Source organism: Mustela lutreola, chromosome 2, assembly GCF_030435805.1.
Source record: "Mustela lutreola isolate mMusLut2 chromosome 2, mMusLut2.pri, whole genome shotgun sequence".
NCBI classification, from domain to species: Eukaryota; Metazoa; Chordata; class Mammalia; order Carnivora; family Mustelidae; genus Mustela; species Mustela lutreola.
The window spans coordinates 19,614,298-19,625,575 of NC_081291.1; the positions used below are offsets into that span (position 1 = coordinate 19,614,298).

Here is an 11,278-nt window from a genome sequence, read left to right on the forward strand (position 1 = left end):
CTGCATTACCAAGCTAGCTCCCCCAAGAAGCCCAAACTTTGACAGGTACCCTCCCTTGGGGGCAACAAATGCTCCAGGTCCCCAGCCATCTTTGGAACTGTTAGGCTGTTGTCCACATTGCTCTCCTCAGCCCCCTGTAGAGGGCCCAAGATGGAGGAGGCCGAGCAGTCTTTTCCTGGGGAGCAAGGGGAGGGGGCTGTTCCCCCCCTTCATGACTCACTCCAGGCTGTGTGGGTTATTACATTATGTTTGAAATTGCCATGGCAACCAGCTGGCAATCAAGGGTAATTGCACTTGTCGCCAGGGCAACGGGGCAAAACCCACAGCAGCCACTGTCTGTGGTTGCCCTTGGGGTGCAGTAAAGGTCAGGCTAGACCACAGCCAGTGCCAGCAGAGGGCCTCTGAGGTTCTCTGGAAAGGACAGGATTGCTAGGCCCCATGGAGTTCCCATGTGTGGAGGCAGGGTGTGCCTTGGGAGTTCCAGGGCCAGCCTCCACCCCTGACTCCACAACCAGCCTCTCTGCCCTTCCCCATACCATCCTGTGTCTAAAACACACCACAGTGCTCCAAGTCAGCAGAACAAGAACTTTTATGCGCTCACAGATGGTACTTGTAGATGGCCCACGGGCCCTCCTCCTCGTACTCACGGCGGCTGAGCCACAGGCTCTGGAAGGAGTCCCGGGATGCCATGATGGAGCCTCCAAGCCAAGCAGCAACAGCGCGGTGGGGAGAGCCCAGCACAGTGGCTCGGGGGCCCAGCTCCTGCCGCAGGCGCTCGGGAAAGCCATTGATCAGGGTGCTGCCGCCGTCCAGCACCACATTGGCCAGCAGCTCCTCCTGCTGCTTGGTCTCCAGCCGGCTGATGCTCAGGAGGGCCAACTGCGGGAGGCCAGGCTGGTTGAGGCCCAGCAGACTGGGCTGGAAGAGGGCCTCAGGGCAGCAGAAACGCTCGGAGCCCAGGGTGATGACCTGCTTGTCTGGAAGCACGAAGTCCACCCGGGGTTGGGTCTGGGTGCGGGCCACCTCAGCTGTCATGTTCATGGCCACATAGCAGCAGGCCTCTTTAATCTGGTTGACCAGCCCCACCTTGGGCGGTGAGTGGCCCCCCGCCAGCAGCAACTGAGCCAAATATTCGGTGAGGTCAGCCCCAGCCACATCCAGCCGGTAGGTGTCAAGGGGGGCCAGATCCCCGGTGAGGATAGGCGCCACGTAGGACGTGCCGTGGCCACTGCCCAGCACCAGCCCAGTGGTGCGCCCGTAGGCGTAGAGCGCCAGCAGGGCCTGGTGCACTGTCTGCATGGCCGGCACATGGAAACGCTCGAAGAGGATCTCAGCCACCTTCTCTCGGTTGGTGCGCGGCGAGATGGGCGAATCGGCCACAAGCACCGCCAGCTCCTCCGGCCGCACGCCCAGCCTGCAGTAAAACAGGTGCTGCCACAGTACCTCCAGGGCATCCCAGTCGGAGACCACGCCTCGATTCAGCACTGAATAGGAGGCCTCCTGGTTCTCGGGCACTGTGTACCGGGGCTCATCCTGGGCCGAGTGCTGCAGCAGCTGGACACGTGAGGGCACCACGCTGAGGATGTGGTCCTCCCCAGCCAGTCCGCACTTAGTGAAGCCGGTGCCCGTGTCAATCACCACCGCCGCCATGTCCTGGTAGGGGCCCAGCAAGTGACGGCAGAGCAGTGGGGACTGCACTGACAGAGTGCCCGCGGTGGGCACCAGCTCGTAGCAGGTCCCGTGGAGCAGGCCAAGGTGTGCAAGCACTGATGGGTGTGAGATGTCCTCGGGTGTCAGCTTGAACCGGGGACCCTGCAGCTCGGCGCCCACCATGGCCACGGGCAGGACCTTGTAGCCAGTGCCGGGTGTGGAGAATGTGACCAGGGAAAACTGTTCCCCCTGGGTGCTGGGGGGGCTTCCGGGTTCCCAGGATGGTACCCGATGTGTGCTGGAGCTTTCAGCAGCTCTGACGCCGACCTTGTCCCTGCTCATGTAGACACAGGTCTCCTCAGGGGCCAGAGGTACCTGAAGCACTCCTACGTGGGCCGCCGGCAAGCTCAAGGGCTCCCCTTCCTGGCACAAGGTGGAGGCCTGGCCGGTCTCCCTGGTGATGGGGGACCTTCCTGGGACGATGGGCTCTTTGGAAATGGGGGGTTCTTGGGGAAAGGGAGGCTGCCCAGTGAGAGAAATCTGCCTGGCAAGAGAGGTTCCAGTGACAGGAACCTGACCGGAAATGGAGAGTTTCCTGGAGGAGGGAGGCTGCTCGGCCAGGAGTGGCTGTCCAGAAAAGTGGGTCTGCCTGGTGAGGGAGCACTGCTCAGCAGGAGGAGGCTGACAAATTGGAGGGGGCTGTCCAGAAAGGGGATGCTGTTCAGTTAGAGGCGGCTGACCGCTGGGCAAGGCCTGCCCAGCACCCTCAGCTCCAAGGCTGTCAGGGTGAGCAGTAAGGACCTCTTTCTGGTCATGTTTGCCTATATCCTCCTGAAGGAGGGATCTGGACACCTCCTGGGTTGGGGCTTGAGGGGCAGGCTCTGCTGGCTGCTCTGAGATCATCCACTGCAGTTTCTTCGGCTGGATCGTGGAGGTGTCCTGCATCCTGGAGGGGTTCAGCTTCCAGATGGTATGACTAGTTTCATTTTTTTCTGCATTAGGTTTGGAGCAGCCCGGATCGTGAACATGGCTCAATCTCCTCTCACTGGGTGTCCCCAGCAGAACGGACCGAGTGAACACCCTGATGGGTGTCTCAGTACCTGGGGAGTCCCGCGACTCCAAGTTGAGCCTGCCCTCCTTGGAAACCAGGGCCACCTCTCGGTAGCTTCCAGCTGAGAGGCTGGAGGGCGCAGGGCTGGACAGAATGGGCGAAGTGGACCAGAAGTTGGGGCGATTGTGGTCAGGGGAAAAGATGGGCATGCCTAATGGTGGAGCAGACGACACATTTTGGGGAACATAGACAGATGGGTTGTTGGGCATGACACCCAGCAGCACTGCCCGTGAACCCGTGGGGTCATGGCATAGCAGCCCCATCCTGGTGTTCCCGGTGGCCATATCGACCACCAGCACGCGGTCTTCCACAGCATTCTGGAGCTGGCAAGTAGGGGCAGTGGAGGGGGGAATCTGGTTGGTTTCTCCGGGAGACTGGACAGGTGACTGCTTGTGGCAGGCATCTGGGTAGGCAGACTGGGGCACATTGGAGTAGGTATTGTTGCAAATGTTGAGAGGCTGCTGGTCTGGCTGAGAGCTGCAGTTCTCCTGGCTATTCCTCTGGGACTTAGGGGTCCCTGGGGGCCCTGAGCCTGGTGTTGGGCTGCCTGGCCTAGAGGTACAAACCGGGGCCTTCTCCACTGGGTTCTCAGGCAGGTTGGATAACACCTGTGTTCTGGCAGCCTTGATCTCCTGGACATGGTCTGAGGACTCATTTGGAGAAGGCATTTGGTTGGGAGGCTCCTTCTGAAAACCAAAATCCACTTTGTCCTGGAGGGATGAGACCACTTTGGAAGACTCCAAGAGGACTGGCCACTGGTTGTCACTCTTACTGGGGAGGAGGTCTTGGGACAGGCTATTGGTTGTGATAGTGGTGTCTGTCAAGTGGCCAGAGATGCAGGTAAAAGTTTCAACTACTTCTGGCATTGGAGTTGGAGCCACAGCTAGAGCATTTGCCTGAGTTGGAGTTGGAGGAGTCTGGGCCGGACATGGGCACTTGTCCTGGCCTTGACCTTGGCCTGGAGTCAGAAGAGGATCTTGGCCTGCAGCCGAGCCCTCATCCCCTGAAAGGAGATAGGGTAGCCACCGGCTCTTCCTGCTTCCCAAGGGGGCTACCTGGTCAGGGCTACAGGGGCCTTTGCCCCAGCCTACCAGGACTTTAGCGGGAGCTTTGCCCTGCCGTGCAACCTGCGCCTGAACCCGGAAGCGGCAGAATCCACGCTGGACCGTGTCACTGGTGCTGTCACTGTGTGTGCCCACAGGGAGGGCCAGGGTCCTGTTCTCCATGATGAGATGCGTTGGAGTTCCCACGATGGAGCTTGGAAACGAGCTAGTAGAGGGGGGCCTTGGGGCATCTTGGGAGGCCCTCTCACAGACACACTGGGAGCCAATGTCAGCAGGATCCTGGTGTAGCTGGTGAACAGGGTCAGGGGCATGGACCTGGGAGGCAGGGCCGCAGGTTCTATCAGTGATGGCCTCAGGGGACAAGGACAACCCCTGCCTGAAGTACACAGATCCTGAGTTTATCCATGGTCCCTCAGACCTTCTGAGGCCACCCCCTGGCTCCTGGCTGCTGGCCGAGGGGTGGCCTTGGGGGCCCGGTGGATCAGGGCCCCCCACCTTCTTGGTGACTTCCATAGTCTTGCTCCATGCCCTAGGTGCCCTGCCCCCACTTCGTTGTCATGGCAACCCCACACATCACAGCCCCCAGTGACCTGGTGGGGGGTGACAGAGTGTGGGAAACCAGGGGCCCCACCCCCTTGAGGAATGGGGCCTTCCCTAGGGAACCTTGGGAGACAGAAATGCCCAGGGACTCTGGTGAAGTCTGCCAACCCTAGGCCAGCGAGGGGACTAACTACTCTCTACCCAGGCCAGCTGTGGGGTGAGGGTGGTGCTCCTTGTGGCAGGGGCTGGGAGTGGCTGGGAGAGGACAAAGGGGAAAGGTAGACAGGGGAGACCTGGATTCCTGTTCTACCTCAGACGCCAGACTTGGTTCTTTCTCCTCTCTTATGTGGCAGCTTGAGACTTTAGCCCTTACCCAGAGATGAGTTCCAAGAATGTGACACAAGGCCCTTTGGGGGATCAAAGCCCCTTTACCACTCAGTCCTGGGAGACAGAAGAGGGTGAGGGGCTCAGCTCAGGCCTGTGCTCTTCTCCCCCATGTTCCCTGGCTCCCGCTCCAGGGACAACAGCTCCTTGGCAGTCTTTCTACTCCAGATGGCTCTCCTCTGCCTGTGCCTCATAGAGCCCCCTCCCCAGAGCCACATGTCCTTGAAGCCTAGAACCAGTAGCCCACAGATGTGGCTATGGGGGCGAGAGGGGCAGGGGTGGGGCCTTTGCTCAGAATCCTCAAATCAGAATGTTCTAGCTCTTGTCACATTGTGTCGACTTCCCCTTGGCTGGGGGAGGGGGCAGCGGGGTGCAAAGCACTTAGCATAGGGCTAGGCCACAGTGGACACAGGGCCTGCCAAGTGGCAATTACATACAGATGGGGCATAGTAGGGACACCGTGAGCAGAGGGATGGTTATGGAGTGCGGATATGGTTGGTGCAGGACTGGGCACACAGTGGGCATAGCTGTGTATACAGTGTGGACAAGTTGGACACAGGACTGGACATAGGGTAGGCACATAGGAAAGGTAAACTTATTAGACTGGGTTCTATTGGGTTCTTCCTGCAAGTTTTAATTAAACTTATTAAACTTATTAGACCCTCCCTTTCTTAGATGGGTAAACATAGGCCAGAGAAGGGTGATACCTGTCTAGACCCCCATCCCAGGCCTAGTCGTGCCCTACAGCCATAGAAGACAGGCCTAGGCAGCAGTCTGGGGACCCACCCCTTACCACAAGCCTCTTTTGGAGGTTCTGACCTGGGGGGCGGGGTCAGCCCTCTTCCCTACTGCCAGCTGCGAGCTCTGAGCCTCTCTGGTCTGGTCCCCAGGCCTGTGTCCCTTCAGGCCTCAGTTTTTCTGCCCAGGAAACAGGTTTGTGGAGAATGCAGCTATCGGCTTGTCCTCCAAAGCAGTGTTTTCACAAAGGTTAAAAATAGTGTTTACAGTTGGCCGTGGGGTGTGAAACGATGTGACCAGGGACCATGGCTGGCACTGTGCAGCATCTGCACCTTCCTGACAGGCACTGGGCAAAGCCTGACTCAGCCCCGTTCAGGCCCCCTGGGTCCCCTCCCTCTCCCTCAGATGCTGCCTTCAGTTAAGCTTGGCGACAGATTTCTCGGGATGTTACTGCTCACCCTACATTATGACCCAGGAAGATAGCCAAGTGGAGGGGTCTGTGGCGTGCCTGTGTGTGCCTTTATGCACATCCTTGCTGAACGCTATTCATTCACCTCTGACCCGGACCAAACAGATTTCTTCCCCCACAACAGAGGTGCTAGTGGCAGTCTCTAGAGCCAGGTTGCACCTGGGAGGGATGGGGAGGCAGGGAAGGGGGCGCCCCTCAGCCATACCCCATCTCCTACAGAAGTGGGGCATCTTTCCCAGGGCTAGGAGCTTTGTGAACAACTGACCTGAGAGATCCCCTCCAGGTGTCCTCTGGGAAGGGAGCAGAGCCAGCTGAAGGGTGGGGCTCATGAAGGCTTCCCCCCACACCCCCCAAGAGAAAGCAGTCCTGAAAGAGGAGGAAGTTCTCCCCAACCACCACCAAGCAAACACCTGTTATAAAAACAATGACTGATTTGATTGGGTTCTTCCTGCAAGCCTGGGCAGTGCTGAGCTCTGGTAACCCAGCCTTGCAGTGACTGAATGAGACAGGCACTATCATCCCTATTTAACAAATGAGGAAATCAAGGCACAGAGAAGAGAGAGAACGCACAGAGAGCTCAGCAAAATGAGTGGTAGAGCCAGACTCTGCAGCCAGGCAGGCCATTGGGCTTCGGACCTACACTTCAGAATTCTATGTCCCACCACTGGATCCTGTGCCCAGGGCTGGCAGGCAGGGACCTGGCTGGAAGGGAGCCAATATGCCTCCCTTCTGAGTGCTGCAGCCCCAAGCCCCCACAAAAGCCGTGTCCCACATGAACCATCTCCTCCTCCCAATAGCTTAGCAGGTGGCTGGAACCTGGGAGGGGCGTTTTCCCTGTGGGCATGTCAAAGCCAATGTCCTCCCAGGAGAGGAGTGCAGAAATAGGGGCCAGATACACACCCTGCTGAACCAGGTTGAGTCCTTTGTCCTCAGAATTCTTGCCTCGCCAAAGCCCACTGCATTTCATCCAGGGAAGAGGAGGCCAGGAGGGTGGCCAGAGAGGCTCCTAAGCTAGCCCCCTTCTGCCGAGCCCCCAGGGTTCAGGCGGGGACATTGCCACGGTACCCCTCCCCCATACATGTTTTTAAACAGTCTCTCACCACGAAGAAGGGCAACCAATTCTATTTCTGATTCTGGAAAGTGAGGAGGGCCAACATGTTGCCATGGCAAACTGGAGAGCCCCTCCCCAAGGCTGAGCCCATTCCCCAGGCTGAGGGTTCTCCGCAATGGAAGGACCCAGAAGAACTGGAAGAAGCCCAGTCTGAGGGCAAGGACAGAAGGAGTCTCCTATGTGAGGGCAGGTCCCGACATTGCCTCCTGTCACCCCTCACCTGGCCCCCTCTGAGCAGGCTTTGGGGAAAGGCCCCGACCCCTGTGGAGAGAGTTAGGCTTCAGGAGATGGAGTCAGGGCACCCCAAGAAACCATTCTTTCTTGTGGATCAGGCTAGAACCCTCTTGCCCTAGGTGGTCTTGAGGGTTGTGGGCCAGAAGGGCATCAAGAGGAGAGGGAAGACTTCAGGACCAGCCAGGTCTCCCAGACCTGATTCTTCAATGCACCTGTATTTTTGGCTTCTTTGTGTTCTCAGGAAACAGCTCTGTCAAATCCTCGGCCCTGCACTTTTCCAGTCTACCTGTCTTCCCCTCTCAGGGCCCTGAAGACTCTCCAAAAATCTAGGATCAAAAGGAGCCACAAAGGGCTCCCAGTGGAGGCAACCACTCGGTAATGGAGTGAAAAGCAAGGCCTGTTTCCCCAGAGGTCGTGCCTGGTGTCCAGGGGCTCATACACCAGCTGTCCTGCCCCAGACCCCAGAGCGTGCAGACGGGTAGTATTTAGATCTTTAGGGAGGGCATTCTGGGTAGGAGCACAGACCAGGTAAAGGCAGGCTTCTGAAAAGACCTAAAAGGATGTTGTGATCCAGCCTTCTCGGGGTGCTAATGGGAAACCAAGGTCACCTGGGAGAAAGGAGGCACCCTTGGTCTCCTGGCTCCACAGACTGGTCTGAGTTTCCCACTTCTGACCCTCCTCCCTGGGGCTCTCCAAGTGACCTGTGAGCGCTAACATCCTGCTTCCCTGAAGCCTTTCCTGGCCAGGGCACACCCATTCCAGAGAGGCCTTGGTCCCCTCCTCCTCCCTGGTCTCCCTGCCTGACCCCAAAAGGAAGACAGCCAGGGTGCAGAGAACACCGCCCCAGGGGGGCCCTTGGTGGGACATGGGGTGATAGTCTACTCCTAATCAGGAATGTGGAATGTAGATCCAGGAGTGCCAGGAGGATGTGGCTTTTGAGTTCTAAGGCATAGGAAATTTAAATAACAGATGTTTAAACAACCTTCCCTGCCAGCCGTGGTGCACTGACCCCTCTGCTGTGATGTGTTACAGCTTAAAAATAGCCCACAATGAACTGCTCCGAGCTCCAATTGACTCAAGCTTACGTAACTCTGTGTGAAAGATGGCCAGCCGCACCAGCCCGGAGGGAGGGCCATAGCACAGACGCCCGGACTGCTCCGGGGCTGAGGCCAGCTCCTTGCCGTCCCTGGGAGCAGCCCCCCCAGCCAGGAGCCAGCCTCAGTCGGGGCAGAGCAAGTGCTGCCAGAAGCACGCATCATTCCATGACTATTGGGAAGAGACCTCTGATCACATCTGCAGAGAGAAGCTGAGATCAGTCCTCCCTCAGGGTCCTTGAAGAACGCAGGCCCCATGGAGGGTGGGGGCAACTTTAACAACAGGTGGGTCAGAGCCCGTGGGTAAGGAGTCATGTGGGAAGGGTGACTGGGGCTGCCCAGAGGATTCTTTTCCCCCTTTGAAAAGGTGGCTCCCCAGCTGGGAGGAACAGGTCAGCAGGACTGATGCCTGGCTGCAGCTGGGATTACCGTGCAGTCCAGGGGTGGAGTGGACTCCTTGGGGGTCTCTCAGTCTCTATGGTCCAGGCTGCACAGGTGGGGCTTGTGACATGAGAGAGTAAGCACTGGCTTCCTAGCTGACTGAAGATTCTGGGATCTTGGGATCTTGGCTGCCAGCTGCTCTGAGTCTCCTGCCTTTCCTGATACATTTCCAGATCCCCAGTGCCCAATCCAAGACTAACCACAAGTGTGCAGGTAGCTAAACCAACGGGAGAGGGAATGGAGGAGAGGAGGCAAGGATGCCCCACTCACGGGACCCTCGTGTGCCCCCTCTGCCTCTGTCCTTGCTGAGCCCCAAGGATGCAGCAACCTCCCTCAGCTCCTACCACCTGAGTTCAAAATAGGAACCACCACGGGCCCTGCATCTGAGCTTCCGCTGAGCAATAGACCGGTGAGGGCCAAATACTGGGGCATCCTGTCACGGGCCCAACAAGTGGTTGTCAGGGCCATAAGTGCCTCTGTTTCCCTGAGAAGGTCAAGGCTGGCAGATGGGTGGAGCAGATGTTGCAGGGGAATGAGTGGTAATGGTAGGGCACAGTCCCAGATTGGGATTCTTATCCTGCAAGAGGACTGTGATCTGGGGACCTCCCTCTACAGGGCAGTGTGACCGTCCCCGCTAGACTTAGCTGGAATGTTCTGGAACCAGGGACAGAAGGTGCTCAGAGCATTGAGAGAATAGAAAACAAGATGCAGAAGCTGTAGGGAGGCTCAGGAGCGGAACCACCCTCTCTTACAGAGCCTGGAGCTGTGAGTTCCTATCCTGGGTAGACTGATGGGGCTGCGGGGTCAGGAGAAACAGTCATTTTTAAGGGGGTCTGCAGATATCAGTGTGAGGGAGCTGGGATCCAGGTGCCCACCCCTGGACTGAGCAGGGTCAGGCAAGCTCTGCCAAGAGCTGGGCAACTCCTGCCAAGCTTTGGGCCAAGAATTCCCACCAGCGGTGGACCAAGTGTGAAGATCATGGCTCTAGGTCACCATCCTTAAGCCTGAAGAACCCAGCCCATCCAGGAAGCTACGATAGCTGGATGTGAATGTCACAGCTGCCCAGGCTCTTCTTACATCTACACACATTGAGTTAAAAACCCTGGCTGGAACAAACCCGAGAAGAGTGGCAGGAGAGAACGGGGCTTAGCCGGCCCTTCTGTAGCAGGTGGGGAAAGCTGAAGGCCCTTCACGGAGTCAGCCCCACTCCTCTGAGCTGGTGGAGCTCCACGTTTGGGCTGGTTGAACCCTCATGGGGGCAGAGCAGAGGCTCGGAGTAAGGAGATGCTCAGAGTCTGGGGTCTTCACAGAGGGGAGCTCTCCTGCCCGGCTCGGAGTAAACAATGTTCTTCAGCAGAGCCTGGTGGATGGGGCTCCACGCTCAGCTACAGATCCCTGGGGCTGTTTCTCCCCAGAGGCAGGGGTAATAAGTGTGAGATGAAGCCTGGGCCTCTCTGAGCCCCTGACACTCCCAACAATGCCCATATCCCCCCACCCCACCCTGGCACTGGGGGTGGGGGGGGTCCTCCTCTCTCCCATAGGTAAAGGGAGTTAAGGGAGTTAATTCATAAAGTAGCACCATTGGTGGGCCTCACGGGCTACTGAGGGAGTGACTGGGGAGGCCAGGGTCCCAGAAGATCCCAAAGTTTGGAATGGGGCTACATCTGGAGCTCTCAGGTGTGACCCCAGAGGGCTTTGGGATCCCTGGGAAAATTCTCTGAAAGGCTGGGATGGAGGCATAAGGAGGATCTCAGACCAGATTCTTGGGCTCCCATCAAAGCAGGTCGGTCAGCCCCATGTCTGCTCTCCAGGTGCTAGACAACAGTGACACCAGTGGGCAGTCAGGAGGCTGTGAGTCATCTGCAGCTTCCTTGGCCCCAGCTCCCATCCTGGCCTCCCTCCGACCTTTACTGGCACCTGCTTGCCCCCAGCCCCAGTGGGGCTGCAAGAGAGCAGGATGAGGCAGGGGAAATGGTACCTGTCCTCCACAGCTCATGGTAGAAGACTGGACTCCCAAAGCCCCAGGAGAAACTTCTGCTCACCCATCCCACTCTAGGGGTAGGCCGAGGCCTACCATGGCCACCAGCAAACTTCCCCTTGCACTGGCCACCCACCATGTCTGACATACTATTCAGACCTCTCCCAGGGGAAAAGCAACTCAGCCTTCCCTGGCCCTGGAAGCCACTCGGAAATCTTCTAGTTCTCCCAGCGCATCTGGAGGCCTTGATCTAACCCTCCCTCCCTCTTCTCCCTGGTGGCCCAGTCAAGAATTTGAAACCCTGAAGCAGTTCCAGTTCCTGATACTCCAGCTGGACTCAGGTGGCTGTGAGGATGGAGCTCAGAGCTTGGGGGCTGCAGCACTAGGGGGAGAAAGTGCAGCTGGGCCATGATCCAGGGGCCCAAGCACCTGCTTAACCAGGGCCCCTCTCTGGAAAATCCTGG

The 11,278-nt window shown here is 58.0% G+C and overlaps 1 protein-coding gene across 1 annotated transcript; it reads right to left on the reverse strand.

Moving 5' to 3' along the window:
• Window positions 1-577: 577 nt before the first annotated feature.
• LOC131825772 (uncharacterized) lies at window positions 578-5,024 on the reverse strand. The gene has a single exon (XM_059165175.1). It carries the CDS (start codon window positions 4,336-4,338, stop codon window positions 598-600), a length of 3,741 nt encoding a protein of 1,246 aa, XP_059021158.1. The 5' UTR covers window positions 4,339-5,024; the 3' UTR covers window positions 578-597.
• Between the last annotated feature and the right edge of the window lie 6,254 nt (window positions 5,025-11,278).

Bases quoted from the DNA above. Each gene is read 5' to 3' on its own strand.
- LOC131825772 (XM_059165175.1), bottom strand. From the start codon at position 4,338: ATGGAAGTCACCAAGAAGGTGGGGGGCCCTGATCCACCGGGCCCCCAA.